At 37.4% G+C, this 24176-nt stretch overlaps 1 protein-coding gene across 5 annotated transcripts in view; it reads right to left on the bottom strand.

Moving 5' to 3' along the window:
• Positions 1-5469: 5469 nt before the first annotated feature.
• Positions 5470-24176, bottom strand: part of ebf2 (EBF transcription factor 2) — a 22005-nt gene continuing 3298 nt past the window's right edge. Inside the window, exons 3-16 of one of the 5 annotated variants that reach the window (XM_060883150.1) lie at positions 23770-23833; positions 23519-23574; positions 23347-23420; positions 22201-22269; positions 10663-10744; positions 9154-9304; positions 8875-9005; positions 8549-8675; positions 8296-8384; positions 8135-8200; positions 7299-7476; positions 6779-6961; positions 6072-6239; positions 5470-5878 (exon numbers count right to left, since the gene is read on the bottom strand). In XM_060883150.1, the coding sequence (XP_060739133.1) occupies positions 5847-5878; positions 6072-6239; positions 6779-6961; positions 7299-7476; positions 8135-8200; positions 8296-8384; positions 8549-8675; positions 8875-9005; positions 9154-9304; positions 10663-10744; positions 22201-22269; positions 23347-23420; positions 23519-23574; positions 23770-23833 (1470 nt within the window). In that variant the 3' untranslated portion in view covers positions 5470-5846. Of the gene's footprint in view, positions 5879-6071; positions 6251-6774; positions 6962-7298; positions 7477-8134; positions 8201-8295; positions 8385-8548; positions 8676-8874; positions 9006-9153; positions 9305-10662; positions 10745-22200; positions 22270-23346; positions 23421-23518; positions 23575-23769; positions 23834-24176 lie in introns of all 5 variants that reach the window. The other 4 variants (XM_060883148.1, XM_060883146.1, XM_060883149.1 and 1 more) reach the window with 4 other exon arrangements.

The following is a 24176-nucleotide window of genomic DNA, read 5'->3' as shown; positions in this document are numbered from 1 at the left end:
ACATTCAATTTGGTTTTGCTGATACACAATAATGTGGATGGATGTCATTTTAGTTATAATGTGCAACTTAAATCAATTTATTACAAAGCACTGGCTTCTTCTTTGGTTCACCCTTTCTAAAGAAATTAAACAGTGTATAACACTCGAACATCTGCATTTAAAACAAAAAGGTAATGGTGAATTCATCCATAATTTCATACAGTGATTGTTTTCTTTTCTTTATTGCTTTTTACATGTTTACTTGTTAGGCAACAAATCCCTCACAATACTATTCAAAACTAATTGGTTTGACTTGGCCGCATATTTTATGTTGGACCTTGTGGGTAGCTAATAATAACCATGGTCATGCATTCAGAGCCTGTACCTCTGGAGAGGATGGACTCAACCCCACATACAAGAAAGCCCACAAAACAGACTGATTTACTCTCTAGAAGAATCAACAACTTTGGACCAGGTGTGGCTTAGCTCCAGTCAGTGATTTAGCAGCAGATGCCATATTTACATTTATATGTCCAGCATTTGCCAGAATGTTAGGGTTAGGGTTAGGGTTTGGGTTTTCCTGTCAGCTAGAAGGCACTGCTGATAACCTCTAAACTAAACATGGCACCCATGGAGACAGCCCAAGTAAAGTTGGATGATCTGATCATGGATAGCACAGCACAGGTGTTTACCAAAATGGCTAAATGGACAATTTGTTTGACACTGTTAGGTTACAACAATCTGTTTTAGTAGTTCAAAAGCCACAAGGGACCTTCCTGCCTTTCACCAACCTTGCTGGAGGAAAACTCAAAGACATTTAAGACATCTTCGTCTATCCCATGGGGTGGGCACTTAATTCTGATTAACTCTGCCTCCAAACCCAGCCCATGCAGATGATTGTTTTGTTGCTAAAACCCATAGCTAGCATGTATGGCCTTAGCAACTAAGGTATGCACTTAAAAATAGTAATATATCTAAACAAATATGAAATTGTTTCTAATGTATGTCACAGTTTATCAGTTGTATTTCATTTATTTCGTTGAGTTTATATATATATATATATATATATATATATATATATATATATATATATATATATATATATATATATATATATATATATATAGCACTTTAAACAATGGATGCTGTCACAAAGCATTTTTACAGAAATCTACATTGGACATCAATGGACATTGATTCATAATATCAATAACGAGCAAGCCAGAGGTAACAGTAGCATGGAAAATACCTACCACAAAATGAGGAAGAAACCTTCATAGGACTCATACTCATGAATAAACTCATTCTGGCTAACACTTGATCTTCAGCTTTTATGCCATCAGCGTATTACATTTCAGTCCATGTATATACCTACTGTATATATAATGATGAATGACACATGAGACAGCATCCAAAATGTTCAAGCTTCCAAAAAGAAAATTGTAAGTAGCAAATCTGATTCAAAAGCATTTTATTCTGAGCACTCTGCATGACTGTTTGCTTCCCATCTTGTGAATTATACTGTATTTCTGTATAAGTCAAATTTAGCCAAGCAATGCAGTCATGAATGATCATTATGGAGAAACGTCTTTATGAAGTGGTAATACAATGACAATCCATAAACTACTGAATTTCCAGAACTGTAAAACTTATACTATATGCTTTGTTTTATATTCTTTTCCTCCCACACAGGAGACTTAATATTGGGACTATCAGGCACTTTATGAGTTGGACCTGTTTCAGTATTAACCTTCAGGCTATTGATTATTAAAAAAGAAAGTGTCAACTGCATGATGACCAGGTACCAGTAACCCCTCCTCCCACATCACCCTCCCACATGTACCCCAACACACACACACACACACACACACACACACACACACACACACAGTACACATCTGATGCACTTAGCGGATCTAATAACATTACATCAAGCTAGTCACTGTTAAGTTGGTTAAGTGAGAAAGCCCTTGCTTAACGTCTCACAGACTGGGGGCTTGGTTGAACCCCCAGAGTGATTGATGGCCTAACAGAAGCCAGGTCAATTAGTTGGTGGCTTTTCCTCCATACGTACTGTTGGGGGCTGCCGTCCATCCCACTGCTGCCGCTGTCAAACAACACCAGTTTAATTTATCACCCAGCCAAAAGCTTCACCTTAGTGTACACTGCAATTACAAATGAGCCAGTGTTCACATAAAACATTTGTAAGCTGGTGAAGATAGAGAACAAAGGCTAAGTTTATTAGACTGCTTGACTTGTTGTTAAGAGACATATAATGTCATGAGAATTAATATAAAACGATTGATTTTGCGATGACAGACTTTTATGCAAGTGAGATTTAGTTAAAAATGTTAAATATATTAAACAGACGTGATCAAAATCATCGTCATCACCTGTTTTATACAAATCTCGGTGCCAATTTCGATCCATACTCAAGTAGCTACAGTGGCAAGAAAACATTTCTGAGATGAAGAAACCTTGAGAGGGACCAGATTCTAGTAAGATTCAAGTTCTGCTGGATGACAATGGATTATTGTAGATGAGTAAAAACAAACAAAGTTTCAGTATGATCAAATTCCTATGAGAAATTTGATTCTTTTTTTTATTCAAAAATATAAATTCAGGTTATGTTTGTATGATGTTATTAAAATTATTTATTATACAACTGGCAACTAATTTAAATAGACAAGCAGTGTTCCACAAGTGTTTTCTTTTTTTTTTGTTTGTTTTTTTTTTTTACTGTTTTAGTTTTAGTGTCTTTTTATACTTAATTTAACTACACTGTGAGTTTTCACTGTTTAGCATTTCTACAATAAAATTGCAGACATCATCAGTGAATGTCAGTAAAAAACAAAATGTGTTTTCATAATCTAACTTTTGCCTTAAAATATGAAAAGTCAATTTCCTTTCATGTTAATGTGTAATTCAGTGTGAGCTTAAATATTGGGATTATCGTGTAGTTTTAATAAGTAATACTGTTAAATTACAAGAGATATATAGCATGACAGCTCAGAGACATAGTCCAAGATTTACTGTGTTGATTGTAGTTGCATCATATGAACTCTCATGTGAAATACATTGAGATTATCTCAGATGAAGATAATACGCCAGGACATAAATTTGAACTGGGTCCTTGTTGAAAATGTTTAGTAGAGATGTATGTGTGTGTGCATGTGTGTGAGTGTGCGTGTTTTGTTTTGTTTTGTGAAATATCCCATGAGACCGCTCCCTGTCAGTTCCATCTGTCACCCCACTCTTCTGACACCCAGGGGAGAGGGGAAGGGTGTATGGGTCTGCATAAGCTATAATGGACTACAAAAAAGGACACACTGATTGGACCAAAAGTGTGGCGAAGGGGCTTGTGTTCACAATTTAATATATTTCCCTATAGGCAGTGGCCCCAAAGCCTTGCCTCAGAAATTCAGAGCAAAAATGCATACATTCAAGCACACACACACACACACACACACACACACACACACACACACACACACACACACACAGACAATGCTGGCCATATTAGCTAAGTAGCCACATAGATAATTGAGGAAATTAACTCTTACATCTCCCTTGAGGAGAGATAGGCTCGCTTTTTTCTGTATATTTTCAGTTTGTTATCCACATTGTAGCATTGGGCATTCAGTCTTGTGTAGATGAGAATTCTGAGAGTTCCATGTATAAAAATCTGAATTAAAATCAGACAATGTTAAAATGGCATGTCTGATCACTCAGCCAGATAAACATCAACAAAATCAAGCCAAGGAATCATTTAGAAAGCAACATATGGCTGCTGTGCCTCTAGGCAGAAGGATGTATTAGACTGATGAGTGCCGAGGCGCTGACAACAAAGCAGAATTTAACTTGTCAAATTAGTAGAAAGGAGAGGAGGGGGAGGGTGATAGAGTCAGAGACTGAGAGAGGGAGATGACAGAGAAGGAAAAAGGAAATTGAGGCGTAGACAACAGCTTGGATTTTCATAGCAAGTGCCACTTGAAGGTGACAGAAGTAGTCAGGGACTGCATTTGTAATAACTCCTGAAATCCTTTTGAGTAAAGTAAAAAACTTTGCTGACTCCACTACAGCTACTGAGAGATCTTCAGTGAAATCTGCACTCTGTGTGTGACAGATCTTACGTCTTGGCTGTGTGCTTCAGCAAAATCGTAGCAGTGTTATTGCAGGTGGTACAGCAAGTTAAATCGTTGCTTCACAGCTCCAGGGTCTGCAGTTTGATACTGAGCTTAGGTTAGTGTCTGGTTTGTTTGCACATGGGTTGCTTCTAAGTTCTCCCACCACCCAAAAATGCTGTTCTATATAACCTCTAAATGTGATTGAGAATGCACATACAGTATGTGTGTTACACTCTTTGATGGACTGGCAATATGTGTTCCTGCTGCTTGAAATGCATTTTCTCAGTTACATTTAGCATCGGCCTTTGAAAAAAGAGACATGTATTTTTCAGTTTAGCTTTGTTTGTGGCAATTTCTACATTCACATAATTTGTCAATGTACAGTAGTCATTCCTGTATGTGTGTAAACGTTAAACACCAAGTAACTAGAAACCGTGTGTGACTTCCCATGAACACATTACAGATGTATGTAGGAAAATACAATTTTTTGGTTAATTTAAGCTGTTTAATGGAGAAACAAGAATAAATAAGATTGTTGGTATTTTTATTTCTGAATGAAATGTATTATAATGTTTCTTTTATTTTGCTTTTATGACATACAGTGATCACAAACAGTTCAAGCCTAATCATGTACTGCATAGTTACAGAGTTGTTCTGTGATGGTGTGTAACATTTCGGGAAATCTCCAACACACTACTGATGAAAATGCAGCTGAATTACAAAGAATTTCCAAACTAGAAGTTTTCTGAACTACAAAATTTGGAAACATTTACAGTAGTATTTACTGTAAGGTCTATTCGATAAGAGCTTGCCACCAAACTCTGAATATAAGGTAATAATTATTAAAATTATGAAACAATTTTAGTAAGAGGCAAGTTAAACTATGATCCTGGAGAGGAATACCTTATAGCTTTATGCAGTGCCACACTTGGAAGAGTTTAAAAAAATATTTAGTATTATTTTTCCCTAACAAAATGATTTCAGGATTTCTCCAGGAAACGTTTAGATGTAAAAAATAATAAGCTAATAACATTCATTATAAACTCACAACATAAACATAATAGCAACATAGTAATAAGATATATAACAAGTAGAACAATTTCAAATAGGAGCAAAAGTTGTTTTATTATTACTTACTTAACCTAAAAATAATAACTTATATACCATTTATTTTAAATAAGTCAATATATGAGGTCATCAGATCACATCTCTGAGAGGTACAAAGTATAATTTCCCTTATTTTCAAACTAAGAAAGAAAATAAAATTCTGCACATCTATAAATGGAATGCTCATTTTATCGGAGTCTTTTGTGACAAAGGTTTCTGCACAAAACTTGAAAAAAAGCTTTGGACGGTTCTCTCTGAGACTTGCTTGTTAGTGTGATGAGAGGCCTCTGATCATGTGATCAACAATCTTTGTAGAAAAAGCATCATAAATGGCTGACAGACTGGTGAAGCCTCTCTGAGCTAAGGAGAAGGTTTTGCCAATACAAAGTTCTATGTGAAGTTCCTCAAAGCTGATCACGTCCTGTCCCATTCATATTTTCTTCATTTGGAGAGAAAGATGGAATTCACAGCTTGTTATAACTCATGGTATAAAATGTTTAAGAGTCTGCAGTGTCTTTCTAGGTGGTTGGTGTGAGTCATTGTGAGTTGTTAGGAGGTAAAGACGTCACTAGTCGCAGTATAACCCTGGGGCGTCAGCTGGTGAAAAGGTCTTATCTCGCAACAATTTGTCTTCTACATTGGAGGGACAACGAGTCCAGTCATTGCTAAAGAAAAAGAGAACAAATAGAGCTGTTAATAAGTAAAGAATAAATGTCTACTTGTGAATAATCTATCTATCTATCTATCTATCTATCTATCTATCTATCTATCTATCTATCTATCTATCTATCTATCTATCTATCTATCTATCTATCTATCTATCTATCTGCTTAACAACTTCAGAATATCTCTCGTCACCTCTGAAGCCATTGCCTCCTGAAGTGGGACAGACAGGTGAAGGTGAGCCTTGTGGTCTCAAGACAGGAGCAAAAGCACTCTTCTGTTTGGCCGTGGAAGGAAAAGATGAGAAGGGAAGAAGAGAGGAAGACGAACTAGAGCCTGGTATAGTGGGACTAGATGGCATAACTGCAAAAGAAAGAAATGGGGTGGAAGATACAGTAAGAAACTATTTTTGTTTTTCATATTTACACAACAGAATATCAGTTTAAAATGTTACCACTTTACCACTTACAATGGCAAAAAAGTAGAAAGTTCCAACTGCATATACAATAAACAGGTCTAGAAATTGGAATGTGGCTTTGACAAACATTTCAAACAGTTTAATATCTATTATGTTTAGTATTCTATTTGGAATGTTATCACATTATAGGAAACAGAGAACAATCGCATCTTTTGGAGTCTGTGAAAAGCTTTTATATGACATTGGGAGCCACTTGGTAAATGGCAAAAACTCTTATTGGCTTACAAACATATTACTTCAAGAACCAAATCTTTTCTTATATTCTGCTAGGTGTGTTATATGTGTGTAGGGTTTGGAGAGAGCGCTATAATGCTGCATGCTTGTCCCACTACTGAAACTGGTCATTGGATACAAGTCATAGGACTGAGTGGATTTCATGTTGATGCCATAGGCATATTATCAATCAAAAAATTTCAGTCATTACCATAAGGAGAGCTGTTTGGGGAGGCACTGCTAAAGCCAGGAGAACCGGGCACACCCAAACTACCCATGGGTACAGCTCCATACCCTCCACTCATTCCTCCTCCAGAGCCATAGGTGGACTGCTGAGGGGTGGAAGCAGATGGGTAGCTCCGTGGAGACAAACTTGTAGAATTACGCATGTAACCTTTGCAAGAAAACAGAGATGGAAACTGTTTAGAAACTAAAGTTAGCCTTGTGAAAATTTTTACCTTAAAACCTCTGCCAAATGCTGTAAATGTAAATATATTTAATATGCTGTCATGCACCAGCTTTACAATTCTGACTGTATTTCTGACTGTATTTCTTTCTTTTGCTTTGATCCTTTTTAAGATATTGGTCCAAACATATTCTAAAGTAACATGTCATACAGACATGTACTGTATATACAGTAAGACACTCTAAACTATTGTGTGCATATAACAAACTGTAAAATCATCCATAATTCTTCAGGACACCCTTTTGATTTTTTGGGCCTCTCTCACCTTGGCCACTGCTTTGTCCAGGGTCACCAATGCTCATGCCGAGCTGAGATGGGTAGGAGCTTAATCCCATAACACTGCCATGCACTGGGGAGCTGGGTAGAGCCTGTAGTTGACTGTGGGGTCGTGGTACACTATACAAAGCTTCAGCAATGTCCGCTGCCCTTTTGAGTAACATGTCCTTCAGCCAAACATGAGGAAAAAATTTGTTATATGTATTGTACTTACATTATATACGTATATATTTATAATGTTTTCTGATGATTTTTATAGGAATTGCAGCACTGTACAATTTTGTGTTCTGAGTGGCTCAATTCTGCAGTTAGTTTTATTTGTTAAGCAAGACTGAAGACTCACTGAAGACCCACTAGACCTGTCTGATTCGACCTAATACAATTCCTACTTAGAGCTACCCTTGTGACTCATAATGTTTAGTCATTCATACTAAAAATCCTTCCAAAACACTTATTACATTTTTGTAGAAGGGTACAAAAAGGGTGTTTATAAATCACCCAAGAAGGGTGATTTATAATCTCAGGAGCCATGTTGTCTCAGGGAATTTTTTCTAAACACCGTCACCTCTGGTTTGCTCATTTGATATATTTAGCTACATCTGGGTATCTATAACCCTGTCTTATTATTACCCTGTGATATTTTCTACTGTAGAAAGCAAAATACAACCCAAATTGAGATGCATTGAAGACTATTTGAAGTTAAGGTCAATTTGATTCCTGGGTGAAATGTAAATGATAAATGCTGAATGTTTAGGTAGTGATGATTCATTCATGCTTAGCTTAATTAAAAAAAAATCACACTTAAACAGTCAGTGTTTTACACACCTGATTACTGTGGGTATTTCCATAGACTGCTTCCACAAGATCTGCTGCCCTTTTAAGCAGCATCTCCTAAGCGGAAATCCAAAAATAGTGTTATAGAAGATCAGATCAGTACACATAGAAAAAAGTAATTTAGATGTTAAGAGTAGCAGCAAATTCCCTACTTTTGCCAATTTGTCAGGGTCCCCAGGATGTCTAGGAATGACCTTCTGCAGTCTCTGGAAGCCGTAGTCTATAGTTGGTTCATTCAGTGCTAAGGACAAATTCACAGTGCAAACTGACACAAGATTCAACATTTACACATACAACTATAGTACATTTAAAAAAAAGTAAGGTAAGTTAGGAATATGAAATTTACAGAAAAACACTAATGCCAAAGAAATACCAAAGAGTACGTCTCTATGACTTTCTGCATACCTGTGTAAATGAATCTTCCTGGAGCTCCTTTGCAAAACTGTTTTGATTTGTAGGACAGTGTAACTTCTACTACCCCTGGAATGTGTCTTGGAGGTGTCTGAACCCGGATTGCATGAGGAGTGATTAACTGTTAAAAAACAAACAGTTTAAATGAAACGAGCCTTCTATCCATCGCTCACAAACTAAAGTTCTAATAATTACCACTACTAACACTGTACTTACATTAATTATTATTATTATTATTATTATTATTATTATTATTATTATTATTATTTAATTGATCTTGGTAACTGAAATAGTAACAGTAAAATTACACACACACTAACCTCACTCCACACCAACATGCTCCCAAACACAACCTGCAGACCATCAAAGAAGTTCTCGCCGATAATGATCACCATCGCTCCACCTGTGGTCCAGCCCTCACTGGGGCTGATGGCTTTGATACATGGGGTGGCTGTTTATTTAGAACAATAAGCAAAGATAGAAATTTTCAATTAAAGTTATTATGTCACTGTGAGGTGGAATTTAAACTGTAGACAAAATGTGCACAATGTACTTACAATATACTTTGTTAACATTGGACTTTTCTCTAATATATATACTCGGCTTACCATATTCCATAGTGTTCTCTAGGGACTCTCCTGGCTCCAGTCTTCGTGCTCGTCTGCCATGTTTGGAGTTGTTGTGTACAAACATGTTATCGGATACTGCGAGAACGTGACCATCCACACTAATAGTGCTTGAGAGAACAACCTAAATGTGGAAAAGAGATGATGGTCAAAATGTTTTATAAAGCATTCAGAAGGGTTTATTAGTTGGCTGTATCTCTTGCTAAACATTTTGATTCAAGATTCAAGAAAAATTTACTCTTCTCAACTTGTACTGGGTAGTGTCATATTTATTCTTAATTTCAGGATGCTTTTTTCAGGATAACTTCCTGCTCATTCTTTCTACTCACAGCCATCATTCTTAACATCCTTGAACACTCTACCTCATTGTCCATTTGGCTTTCTCCTTTCCATCATCTCCTTATGTACTATGGTCTATGAGCAGGAGGTGTATAGGAACTCTCTGTGGTCCACCCTATCCCTCAGTGCTATCAAGGCCATATGGAGTGAATCTCTTTTGGCTCCTGTGAGGTACACTGACTGATGATGTGTTGTGACCCCTAATTTCATTTTTTCAGTGCACAGCTGCCCTGCATGGGACTGATGTTCCAGTCACAGTGTCTCACTACCACACAACAAATTTAAGGTAAAAGGAAGGCGGATAAGTGAGGTGGAGAGTGGATAGATAGATAGATAGATAGATAGATAGATAGATAGATAGATAGATAGATAGATAGATAGATAGATAGATAGATAGATAGATAGATAGATAGATAGATAGATAGATAGATCATAAGGAGCTCTTAGGTGGAGTAGAGCAGGAAGATGCTATCCAGATGTTTTTAGGTGACTATATGCCAAAGGTCTGAGTACACTGTGTTCTCAAAAATAAATAATTGAATATTAGAGACAAAGACATGGCTTCTGTGCAGGGATTCACAGAGGTGTGGGACCCACGTGGAAGTCATTTCTCAGCATGTGTCAGTGGGAATGAGTTAAAATAAACATGATGGAAGGAAAGAAACAGGGATAGCATGGGAGGGTAAGAGGAAGAGATGTCAAAATGGGGGTGGGTGGTAGTGAAAGACATGTAGGAGGAAGTGAGGAGGGAGGGTCCCCAGTGAGTACTTCCTGGGTCATGGAACCTGACCTCCCACATCTGGAGCCAATCACTCAAATCTTGACAACTTCCTGAAACATCTTGTCTGATTTCCTGTGATGCCTGCATCTCCCAGTAAACCCATACCTTCTCCTTTTCACTTTCCTTTCTTCACTTTCTCTCCCTTTCCCTCTCTCTCTATCACACACACACACATGCACACCAGTTTAAGTTTATTCAAATTCTTATTCTCAAAACAAAAAAGTCAATATGAATTCTGAATTATAAAACTATTTCCATATAAGGAACAAAACGTGGACTAACATAATGAAGGCTCTTACGTTTACCCCATGACCTCGACAGCAAATTCTTCATTTTTACACAACTTTAGATTGATTTTGTACCTGAAATCTTCTCATGTCTCTTGGGTTCCCTGCTGTCTTCAAACAATTTTGGTTGCACTTGAGGAAAAACTTCAAAAAAAATCTGTAGGTAAGAAAAGACAAAGATTTGTTTATGCATGATGTCATGAAAAAAGAAAGAAAGAAAGAAAGAAAGAAAGAAAGAAAGAAAGAAAGAAAGAAAGAAAGAAAACCCCAAATAAGCAACGGAGTAGGTCTAACTGTCATGAGCTTGTATGCTGCTGAACTAAATACAAAAAAAATATTTAAAACAGCAGTGTAGGCCCAGGGGACAACAACATCCCACAATGCAGTGCAGGAAACTCCCATGGGGCAGGACTGTGAGTGTTCAGCTGACAGAGTGTGAGAGGGAGGCATGTAAATCTATAGAATATTATATTCATTTTTAATCTTCTATAATGATTTGTTGAGACAGTGTGTTCTTAAGTGTGAATTTGTGTATGCGGTGTATTGAAGTGAAGAGCAGTGCGATATTATAGGGAGACATGAGGAGAAATGAGGGAGATGATAGAGAGAGAGAGAGAGAGAGAGAGAGAGAGAGAGAGAGAGAGAGAGAGAGAGAGAGAGAGAGTAAGTGGGGGAGAAGACTTCAAATCACAGGAGTGTATCGTCCAGCAATATGGCACTGCTGCCATGGCAACCCAGATCTGCCGCAATCCCAAAGTCCCCAATGTAAAGCAAGGAGGGAGAGAAAAGTAAAAATGCAACTGGGAACTGAGAGAAGGAGAGTCGGAGGCATTTCAAAGGGAGACTTTCATTGTACAGCAAATCCTTTCGTGTCTTTTTTCATCACAAACTACACACAAGACCAGGGTATAAAAAACGAAAAAGATTCAAGCCAGTCCCCAGTGATTTTCACTTTACAGAGCTATTTAAGAAAAACACAGTCAAGACTGTTGCTGGCAGAAAGTGATTATGATTTATCATTTAGACTTAAGAGATCTGGCCATTACACCATTAAGCCATCTAACCATTACACCACATCCAACACACACTCACAAACATATTCTTCTAGTAGTATCACTATTACAAGGTCTACAGCATAAAGTATACACCTGAAACATATGTTGTTACTGCTTCTATTTGGAACCCAAGATCACATTTATAAGTTGAAATCCTTAAAGGTTAAGGAAACGTAACACGGGATCTTTACAATATGCCTCACTTTGGGGTTTTCCGTTGACTGGGTGGGGCAAAATTAGTTGTCTTTAGTTGGTTTGTGGTATTTTTGTCAACACCAAACGTCTGCTAGCTTGTAAGTGATGAGACATTATGTTGACTGATGATTGCAGAAGTTTTGCTAACTTGTTAGCATTAAATATATCGTCATTATTTAGCTAGTTTATTATAGCTTGTTAGGTCCGGTGAACCAACTGTACAATTGTGTACATTCATACTGCCGTTATAAAAGTGTCTTTTAGTGATAATAATAAACAGGTTAGTTTTTCAGTTAATAACATGACACCTGTCCCACCCTGTTATTTCCCAATTAACTTTTAATTAAAGCAAATCCTTTCTCCCAAACTTTTTCACCAGTTGGAATTTATTGCCATCCCATAGGGTCTTATAGAACTGTGCACAGTGCAACACACACAGCACTTTGTTCCCTTTCAAATTCATTCATTCATCTTCAGTGCAAATCATGGACCCTTGAAGCCGTGAGGTCTGCAAACCCAACGTCTTTTATAAAATTGGCAGCCTACAGATTTCTTACCCTACTCTGCCACACCTCTTGTTCTTAAAAGGTAACTCACAATACATTAAATCAATTCTGCAGAAAGATTGGGTTTAGTTGGGGCAAAGGGGAAGGTTTATTGATGCTTTAATCTCAGTTGCAGTTCACCTTATAGACAGCAGAGGGCTCTAAATTGGCAAACCTCTCCTTTAAGTTTCCTCATCTCCTAGTTATTTCTAGTATTAAACTTTTTAGAGGTTTGAAATGTACCTGTGCCACTGTCCTCATCCTCACTTGTTCAACTTTTCATCCCTAAAAGAGTCAGTGGCACCCAGCTGTGAACAGCTAAAATTAAGCATGATGGCCACGCACACATTAGCATGCATTAGTCACTTCCCCCTCCCTGCCCACTTAGCATGCAAATCTCCCAGGCTCAGTGCCTCGCACCTTCTGCCATGCAGCCATTTGCTGCATTATAATTAGAGCTATCTTGCATAATTAATTAGCTCTCCCAAGCATCCCTGTATTGTAACACAACATCCTCCACCCACCCAATATCAGCTGTTCTGCAAGGGAAAGTTTAATATCAACATTGTTTGTTGTGGTTTGTTGTGATATTTAAATTTAACAGATGGAGGGGTCGGGAGTTGTAATGGTAGGTGTTGATGAATGCGTGTTAATTAGTAATTACAAACATTCATTCAAGATGAAACCAAGAATTCGATCAATTATGAAACAACTGCTGTATTAAATCATGATTTCATGTGTAATATTTATATTTGTGTATTAATGCAAGTAAAATCAGGTGGATGTTCATGATTTATTTGAGACCTCACTTTTATATAAAAGCACAATGTTGCAGAAGTGAAAGCATTGGCCCCATTCTGAGCTGCAGATGTCACTGGGTGTATTAATCTATAATGTCAGGCAACGGTCAATTCCCTTTGCATCTCTAGGAACACTTGTTAGGAAACAAAAGGTATGGTTGAGTCTTAAGCCAGGGGATCAGTTTCCACAGTGCCTCAGAGGGAGTCCCTGGCCAGGCCTCTGAATGGCCTTTGTGTGCATCTGCCTCACTTCTCAAGACCAAACACGACACTCTCAGCATGGAGCTGCCTTCTAAGAGTGACGACTTGCTTAATGTAGAAAAAAATGGCACACTGCACTAGTAACAACGCAGTCCATAATACAAAGGTATCTGTGGACAGGATTAAACACTAGCTGTGGAATGTACTGGAGTCTATCTGACTCCAAAACTGTGAAAACATGATCAATTACAGTATATTACACTTACATTGAGTTGAAAACATAATAATTAAAAAAATGGAAGCCCAAGTGACTTGATTCATCATCATCATCATCATCATCATCATCATCATCATCATCATCATCATCATCATAAATTATTAAATTTTGCATCAACGTTTACAACAAATGTCCAGCAAATGGAAATCAGCAATGCCTGATTATGTATCTGGAGTCATGCATTAATGTTATGATTATGTATGATTTAAAAGTTTTTTAAATTATTTTATTAAAGTAGAATTTTAGGATATTCCTAGGATTCTTTTAACAGAAATATAAACTATAAAAGAAAAGAAAAAAAGAAAGAGAATGACAGAAAAAGAGAGTTGTGTTGGTGTTTTAGATTTAGGATCATCACTCATCAAAATCCCTCTTCTCCACCTAAACCCTCCACCCTCCCTAGAAAAACAAAACAGTGTCATGACATGGAGGGAATTGGAGGGGGAGGAAAATTAGGAAACCAGATGTGAGGCATTAAAATATTGACATGCTGAAAGCTTCTCCAGCACCACTGATACACAGGGAACTGTAAGTCACAGACACGTACACGTGTGGTCACAAATTAGCTCGACTGCATTCTACAGCGTTAATCAAAACTGAGATGTGTGGATATTGTGTAAATGACAGCTCTATCATTTAAAAATTTTACAAACATTAATTTGAAGAGAATAAAACCAACTGATGCGAACTGCACTGCAAAGCAACACATATGCAGTAAAAACAGGCGTCACATCGTGCCTTAACATTCCAGGTTATGGCAACCAAGTTCAATAACAATGAAAGTAGCAATGATAAACCCTTGAAGTGTTTCATTTTACATATGAATATACTTCACATAGTTGTGTATATAATAACAATTATATGGATGAGAACAAAAGAAAGGGATGATTTTCTTTAATGCCTTAAACTGTGGAAAGTTGTAGGTGAGAGCAGTGCATGCTAGGGGGAGAATTGGGGGTGTGTGTGTGTGTTTGAAGAGTCAGTCATAAATACTCTGGACTCCCAGAGCCCCATGGCAGACCAGGGCTAGACTGGTCATAGGGGTTAACACCCTGTGCAGGTGACCTCTGACACCGCTAACAGGGTGCATAGAGTAGAGCGGCTAAAGCGATACCCCCGTCACCACATACCACACCGGGACCTTTCACACCCGGCTCCATGAGTAAACGAAATGAAAACAGCACCAGGCTTTTTCCAGGGCTCTCACCTTTCCATGTCAGAGTCCGTCTCCTTGTAAAATACGTAAATTAAGGCTTTTTGTCAAATAAACATGTAGATGACGAATCCTGAAGTTCTATTTGGAGGAAAAAAGTTGCCTCGTTATTGGGATCTGTCTATCAACGTTACATAACACTTCAGCGTGATGTTTTTTCTACTTAAACTCATTTTTAAATTGATTTTGATTGGTTTATTTGCACATATTTGCACAAGAAACTGCCAAATCTAATCTTTCTGTGAGTGACACTCCAGGCTTGCACTCGACTGGCATCTGTAATGGAGTCAAACCGTTAAAATAATAAAATTTTTGGATTCTTGGCTTGATCTTGGAGTAACCAAGGATGTTTTATTCATTTTCAGAAGACGTAGTCATATAACTTGCAAAAGTTGAGACTGTGGACGATTCATCATTCAGGGTTATATATGCAGTTCACTGGGGATATCGAGCTTTGTGAAAAAATGCATTGTGTATATATTTACTAACCGAATAGATTATATTATATAGCGAATGGGAAAATGAGATTAATGGATAGCATTAATTAATAATAAATAAAGATTACAAATTTACTCTAATGTTAAAGCAACAAAGAATTGCTAAGCAATAACTTCCTTCAGGCACCATTAGAGCTTCAATTTGAATCGGATATTGTGGTAAAATTTGCCAAAATCAATTTTTTCTCACCATGAAAACCGTCAGCATGTTTAGTGACAAACAGGGAATTCATACTAGGAAAAGCTTAGTGGCATCATGTCTTTTGCCAGGATATTAGGATATTTCATCCCTGAACCGGGTTGCCTCTACCAGCAGATTCAGATATTGCAATAGATAGAACTTTCAGTAAGATTATATGCCTAAATCAAAATAAACCCATGGTATGAATTGAAGGAAAACTATATGCACAAACATATGAATTTAAAGGAATTTAAAAGTGTCTCCAACCTCTTAAGCTGTTACAAGAAGATATTTATTGCTGTGAAAACAGCATAAATAAAACTCTACAATAGTTGAGCTCCAGATATGAGGTATCTATTATTCTAATTCTTCTCTTATACTTGTGCCATTTTTATGAAGGGTCTCAATAATTCTGGAGAGTAATGTATATAGGATTTTTTTCAAAATGAAACAATATCTGCATATTACTTATGTCTTACCACAGCCATGCTCACACTTATTTCAGTTTTTTACTTTTATGTAAAATCTACAAAATCATCAAGCCCTAAGGAGAAGTAACACAAACATATGCATCACAGTGAAGGAGATACACCTTCAGCTCTGTAGGGGAACAAAGCTTGGACTATCTGAGAATTAGTGAGCAGCAGGCAGTAGAAAAGAGAGAAGAGATGTCTGCTTAATTAGCCAGTAATGATAGGATCTGACAAACAACATCTGTTTCCAGATAGAGAAGGGGAGAGACGGAAGAGAAAGTGAGAGAGACAGAGAGAGAGAGAGAGAGAGAGAGAGAGAGAGATGAAGATGACAATAGTCACTAAACTGAAAGTGTCATCACAGCAAAATTCTTGATGGAAGGTGTGCGAGGAGAAGAGGGCAACAGAGAGAGATGGAAAATGACAATACAACTAGAAGACAGCATGAAAAAAAACAGAACAATAGGAAGATGAAGGAAGGGTGGTCAGGGTGAGCAAAAAGAAGGTGGTGGGGGAATGTGTGAAGATATGGGGTAAGGAATCACTCAAAAGTCCAAGGCGCTGTAATTTACTGTCCGTAACTAATCCATAGCAAATGTGGAAGGATGCAGAAAGGAGAGAAGAAGGAAAAGGGAGGCATGGAGCAGGGGAGGAAAAGGAGGTGGAGGGAGGGAAGCGAGACACTGGCGGAGCTCACAGCAGGCCTGCTGAGAAGCTGTCAGCGGGCCCATCAACCCTGCCCTCCATACTGACAGATTCATCACACACACACACACACACACACACACACACACACACACACACACACACACACACACACAGACACACACACTCTCTCTCTCTCTCTCTCTCTTTCTCTCTCAAAGACAAGTACACACATTCATTTTGCCTAATAGTTTGATCTTACTCCAGGGATTCTCAGATGTGCTAAATGGTGTTATGATATGACATGAAGTTGTGCCACAGTGCAACATGACTCAAGAATACATAAACTGGTAGGAAGTAAAAGGCTAAATTTCCTTATCAGTGTGCAGCCTAAATCTGGATGAGGTCTTCAGATTACTGTCCAGCAGACACATACACAAACAAAGCGGTGGGGCCGAGGTAGCACCAGGAAGGACCGTTAAATCATTAGTGAAATTTAAGACAGCCTAACACCACTCTTCACACAAACACACATACATAGAAAAACACACAAACTTAACTAACGGCCTGCTCAAGTTTCAAAACAAGATTTTACAAACTAAAATCTCTGAATTTCTAAAAGAAACTACACAAACAAACAAACACACACACACTCTCTCTCTCTCTCTCTCTCTCTCTCTCTCTAATATTCAAATATACAGTATGTGGTGAAGACAAAAAATAGCTTCTAATGAAAAACATAAATTTGAATGCATACTGTATCTGTGAGGCAAACATAAATTAGGATCAGGTTTATTGTCCTTGTTTTTGAAAGATTGCAGATATTTCCAGTGAATTGCTCTTGCTTTTTATATTCATTTTGTTTTTCCTCATTAGATCTGATTGCTATGGATCACTAGAACGGTGTCTGTAACAAAAGTGTCGCAAACTTGTCACTTATTTTGAATCAGAAACCTCAAAAATGGCAGTAATGAGAAGGCATAATTACTACAGATAAACACAAACATACAAACAGAAGGAAAAAGGGATAAACCCTCAGCCATCCATATGTTTCCTTGTCTCTTGGTTTTAAAGAGTACTAGGCACATTTGATATCCAGAACTTAATGCTCTCTCGTTCTTGCTGTCAAATTCTCAAGGGAGCAGATGTCCTCTCCTGTGTATGTGCACATCTGTGAATTCTCTCTCTCTCTCTCTCTCTCTCTCTCTCTCTCTTTCTCTCTCTCTGTGTACACTTATGATCGGATAGCATTGAAAAGGTTTATATGATGTATGATAAAGATACAAAGCATGCAACAATGTTCTTGTAGTTTATGATGTAAGAAAATGATTGAGTGTGATAATAAAGGTCTGATAAATTTGAAAAATTTCTGATAAATCTGAAAAATTTCAGGCCTCCTGAATACCACATGCATGACTTGATGTATGAAAGTGAAGCAAGAGAGCTTAATTTTAGGTAAGGATTTTAGGTAACTATTCTATTTTAGCTAGAGAACACCACTGCAAGACTTGAAGAAAACATCATGGAGTTCTCCAAAATAGGCAAGGTGATGTAGGTGAGCAGGTAACATGACCTCTAACATCATTTACTGTTTCCATTAATTATTTAATGTGTTTATTTATGTTTCATAGATTGTCTCAGGGATTTCATTATGAAAACAAAGTAAACTAACCCTTAAACAAGAATATCCCAATTATTTTGTCCAAACATTCATTGAAATGTGTCCATTTCTCTTTCAAATGCAAAGTTCCACAATGGTACGATCTAGAGACAGCTATACAGAAACACTCACGATCAACACCACAGACAATAATCGTTATGTGCAAATCCCTCTTCTCCAATAATGTGCAATAAAAAGTTAACAGATTAACAACTCTCTATACTGATTTTCGTGAATCCATGATATGCAAAGGGAGAATCTACACATCAGGAAGCACAAGAAAAAATACCATATAGACATTTATCTTTAAATTAAAGATGTGAAACCTGCTGTTTGTGAGTATATTATGTTTTAACCTATAGTAAAATATTAGGTAAAATATACAAAGTGCCAAAATTAGGTGTAGTACACTAGAGATGAGCCGGATACTCGGCTGAAACGAGTATCCGGTACGGATAAAGCACTTCTGCCGAGTACGAGTATTATACAAGTAATACGAGTCAATATCTGTGCTCGGATTGAAAGAAAATCATCATTGGGTAGCTGATTGTGTCAGCGTTCTGTGATAGGCTAGTCACAGCGCCCCTCCCCTACACACATACAGATGTATTGTGTTGCTGTGTCTCGCTCTGCTCACTCACAGTCACACACAGAACAGCTCTCTGTCTCTCCCTCAGTCACTCGGGTTTGCGGGTCTTTTCCGTTAACGTTTAGGGTTTCTTCAGCTTTTTACTTCGGGTTGTAACGTTAATAATACGTACTTACTAACCAGTAGAGTTCTGGTAAACGTGGGTTCGTTCAGACATGGTTATTTTTATTACCAAATTAATTATTACCAGTTAAAGCCCCACCTATTTCAAGACAAACCCCGCCTACTTCCGGATTAGGCCACACCTACTCCGAGTACAGATACAGATACGGATAATTCATATGGTTAACAGATACAGATACAGATACAGATAATGCTGTACTCGCTCATCCCTATAGTACACCAAGTACCAAGTTTCAACCTTCATTACCTGTTACCAAAAAAATTGTTATGGTTTGTTATATTTAGAAGACAGAAATGATGTATGTATGGAACACAAAAGATGTATTTATGTTCTTATCCTATCACTATGAATTAAGAATAATGGTTAAGAGCACAGACCTGTCCCATATTTGCTCACACATGTTTTACATTAATCTATGTTTTTGAGTGCTTCAGCTGGGTGTTCTCATAGCTAAAGTAAAACAGGCAGACTTATATGTACTGTAAGCCCCTGTGTCGAAGCCTTGTAAAACCATCTGTTTCATAGTTGGGGGGATGGTGGACTGATATTGATGAGACTGGGGTGCTCCTATTGATTCTTCTGTTTTCCTGGAGCACAAGCTTGTTAAGGGAGACCCTACCGGAAAGCGCAATCAATTAGATATATATTGCAAGGCATTGATCCTTTTCACCCTCACTCTCCAAGCTTCACCATGGTTACGCCATTGTTTTTTTTTCACATCCATATATTGATTTTGGTGTGGCATAGACCTGCTAATCCTCAAGCCCTTAACAGGACTGTATATCAATTGCTCAAGAAGAGACTTAATAGAAAACTGCAATCATTAGCAGGACAAAATTACTTATGTTTTTTCCTTTAGCTTTGCCTGTTGCCCTATTAACCTTTAAAGCTGGCAAACTATCTAGGTGATATATTACCAAATTAAAAACTATATATAATATGGATGTTATAATATGAAACAAACATATATGTATGATAAGGAATCTTGAAAATCTCTCTGTTCATTTGATTCATGTACTATCTCTGTATTTAAACTGAACTGCTTTCAAGGGTCACTGATCAATGGATTGGTAAATTGATTGTATAGATCTTTCAGTCAATTTATCATTTCCATGAAACAAATTCAGCTAAGAATTAACACAAGGATGTGCTTGAATCAGTAAGGGTTAGGCTAGATAAACAAGCCAATAAGAATGTCGCAAAAGAGCTTCATGAACTGGGAAACCATTGGATTAGGACATTGTTAAGTTTCTCTAGGTTATAATAATATAATGAATCAAAATATGTTTATAACTGAATTTTTGATTTAAAAAAACTCCTGAACTGTGTGCATACAAAGGTTATATACATCAACATTTAATATATAAAATGTACATTTTTAAAATGCAATCGTTGCCATACGCTGACTGGATTTTTTTGCTTAAGGTCCAATTTAACATTGACCACACCAGCCCTAGTTAATCAGTGGGACAAGCATCAGATGTGTGGGTCATAAAGTGGCAAAAGGCATGCTGCCTCAGGGATCAGATGGGATCTCTTCTCTCTCCTTTCAGTAATAACTGGATTAGTAGAGGAAGGGGTGAATAGCAGATTGTGAAAAGGGGGAGGAGAGTCAAAGACAAGGCAGGGTCCAAATAATATGGAGGCAGATTAAAAAAGGGGAGGGGGCACAGAGGTGGGGCTGGGGGGTGTCTGGTGGGGTAGGTGGCACATTTGGGATCCAAATTCCCCTGTGTATTGAGAGGTGCCCTGATGAGGCTTACTAATTACGACAATATTACTTTAAGAAAAATGTGGGGTGGTGGAAGTGTTAGGTGATGAGCTGTGTGTGAGTGTGTGTGTGTGTGTGTGTGTGTGTGTGTGTGTGTGTGTGTGTGTGTGTGTGTGTGTGTGTGTACATGTGTGTGTGTGTGTGTACATGTGTGTGTGTGTCTAAAAGAGAAAAAGAACATTTCAGATAATGTAAGATTTAAGAAACCTAAGAATATTTCAGCTTATATAAAAATGAAAACAGTTAATTAATGAAACAAGCATGTAGGAAAACAAACCCCACTAAATATGACTTTGTAAAAGAGAGTGGTGCACAGCTGGAACAATATGATGAGTTTGTGAATAATGATTACAAGGCCGTAAAATAAAAGCCAACTACAAAAAGAGTGGCACTTCAAACAACACAGTTTTGGTAGCACAACACTGTGATTAGCCTAATGAGTTGACCTGCCAATGAGAGACCTCCCCTGAGAAGTAATTGGTTATCAACGATAGCATCAGGTCTACAAGTCACTGCAGGGTGATCCTGCTACACTAACAGTCTGTGAAGACTGAAATACTTAATGGAATCCTTCATTTTATGGAGCCCTTGAGTAAAGTATGTTTTTTTTTTTTAAAAGGTTAAAGCATGGAAAGAAGAGAGACTCTATGTTGGAGGGCAGGTCAAAAAGAATTATTTCGTAAAGCAGAAAAACAGATGCCACACTCAGGAATTCTGGAAATATTTTTTTTTAAAAACAAAAAAAAAAAACAGCTTTTTTTTCTTCTTGAGAAAGTTTGAATGGCTCCACTGAGACACTGTAAATAGCATGGACTCAGAGAGAAGGAAGACAGAAAGCTACAAAAGCACAGTCTGTAAGACAGAAAAAGTAAAATCTACCAAACTTAGACATATTCTTGCTAATTAGAAAACAGCTTTTTATGCTGAGAGGCATGGGATGAAGGGATGAACTGTTATGAAAGTGAGATTAAAAAAGGACTAGAATGACATATAAATTACGAAAATCACCTGTTTTTAAAGTTATATTATTTTTTAACAAACATTACTACTAAATTTGAGATTAAATTTGTACAAATATCTTTATGAGTGTGTCTGTGTGTGAGAAAAGAGAATCATGTAAAAACTAATAAAGAAGAACCAATGTGCAGAGGAAGACTAATGCAAAGTTTTTCCCCCAAGAGTGCTTCCTCTCTGTTAATATGCACTACAATTAAGTACTAATCAAGTCTGGTTTTAATGGAGCAGAAACTCTTGATAGGTTACTCTAACCCTTATAAATCTCTTGTAAACTATAGTTTGATAACGTGCACAGGTTTACAGTTCTTACCTGTCAATGATGACAGGGTCTGATGGGGTCTCATTACGATTTCCACAGCTTTTTTTCTCGCAGCAGCGACTATGTATAGAAAAGAAACAGGCAATATTAAGGCTTTATATAATAAATTAAACATTTAATTTTAGTTTCAATATTATTCAATTATATTAGATAACAATAATGCACACCAATTATCTGTGATTACCTAACATTAAAGCTCATTAGTTGTATAAACAGTGGGTTATAATTATATGTAAACATTGCACCAGCAAAAGCCATAAACACAGGCTATAAAAAGAATAAAGGACTCGAATGGACAAAAGAAAGTGGGGAAAAAAGAAAGACTGTCACTTTTTGTTCTTTCTCCAAACTTTCCTAACACATTTTGCACTGTAAAATGTGCAGGCAGACTATATAAAAAACTGTAGAAAACAACATATTAAAAGAAGAATGATGCTGGAAATTTATCTCTAAAAAGCCAGACATACATATAGACAACAGACAACACACACACGCCAACATCAAGCATCTCTTGTCTGGGGCAGCCCTTTTGCCCCCTCCCCTAAGCTCCCCCCACTCCGCCCATCCTGCATAACAAAAGTGCCCCCACCCCTGACCATCTGCCCCTCTGCTGTCCTCTTTTACCCCCTGAACCCCCATCTACCACCATCACCTAAACTCCCCCCTCTGTCAGATAGAGCCACTCCCCAGCTGTGTCATTTGCCCTCTCCCCCTCATCGCCCTCTCCCCCTCTGTTATTAGCCAGCTGTGAACCCCACTCGGGCATCTGCTGGCCGCACAATGGGGGCTGAAGCTGATTTCCACTCCCGTTCTGCCCTCTACTATCGTGTCCCTAAGCCTGAGGTCACAGACCCACACGCCTCCTTGTACCGCCCCTCAAAACAAGCTGTCTGTGGGGATAGCCGTGTGCTTGCTGTCTATCTGTCACCCTGTGTTCATCTCTGCTGATGCAGGTTTCACAGTTTACTCTGCTGTTAAGCTTAAGTTGACTAAATCTGTGTCTGACAAACAGTTTTGAAAATCTGCTTTGTGGTAATCGTTATAATGTATACCTTAATGTGATGCATATTTTGTCTGTCTTAATTCCCCATAATTCCCCACTTCACTTTATATAAACATATAGCAATGTCTTTTTACCTGCACATGACCTCATGAGTTAGCAGAACACGGCACATTTCAGGGTTCTTATTTTGTCCTTCATATGATATGGGCTAAGAAAACATAAAACAAAAATATTTATAAAGCATTATTAATATGGCCAAAGTGGCAAGGTCTAAAAAAAATGCTTGCAGCTGTCTAAGACATTTACCTGTTTGGTTACAGAGTCAATAAGACGAGCATAAAGGTCTTGTTCAGTTCGTACACCTGTTAAAAGACAAGTTTTCAAGTGTTAAACTGAAACCCAGTTAACTCTGGTAAGGGTTTTCTTGGCTTGGATGATAGCTTTAAAATTGACTAGATACAATAATAACAATAATAATAATAATAATAATAATAATAATAATAATAATAATAATAATAAGTAAGGACATATATTGATAAGAGAAATCTTAAGCATACCATTACTGTAAAGGAGCTGGAGTTTGTAGTGTGTGCCATTATTAGTTTTTTCTCCCGTCTGCTCCTTAGAAGAACAGGACAAACAGATACAAGAATACAAAACCCTGATGAAATAAATGTAGCAGTGACAGCAAAATGTCCAAAGTGCATGAACAAATATCAAAGTCTACTGTCAGGAACACAGTATACTGTATGTAACATACCATGTTTTTGCGGTTTTAATGTACTAATGCATGGCAGTGTAATGTTCTAATTCACTTTCCCTCTAAATAACAAGCCAGTTTTTAGTACATCAACAATGTAGACTTTCATACACAATATACACATTTTCCATGTCTTCAGATCATGAATAAACAGTAATAGAGCAAGTTTCATTTAGTCTCCTATACATATACAAAAACATAATC

The sequence above is a fragment of the Tachysurus vachellii genome, chromosome 12, assembly GCF_030014155.1.
Source record: "Tachysurus vachellii isolate PV-2020 chromosome 12, HZAU_Pvac_v1, whole genome shotgun sequence".
Classification (NCBI taxonomy): domain Eukaryota; kingdom Metazoa; phylum Chordata; class Actinopteri; order Siluriformes; family Bagridae; genus Tachysurus; species Tachysurus vachellii.
The sequence above is the reverse complement of the archived record's forward strand: the minus strand, read 5'-3'. Positions and strand labels throughout refer to the sequence as shown.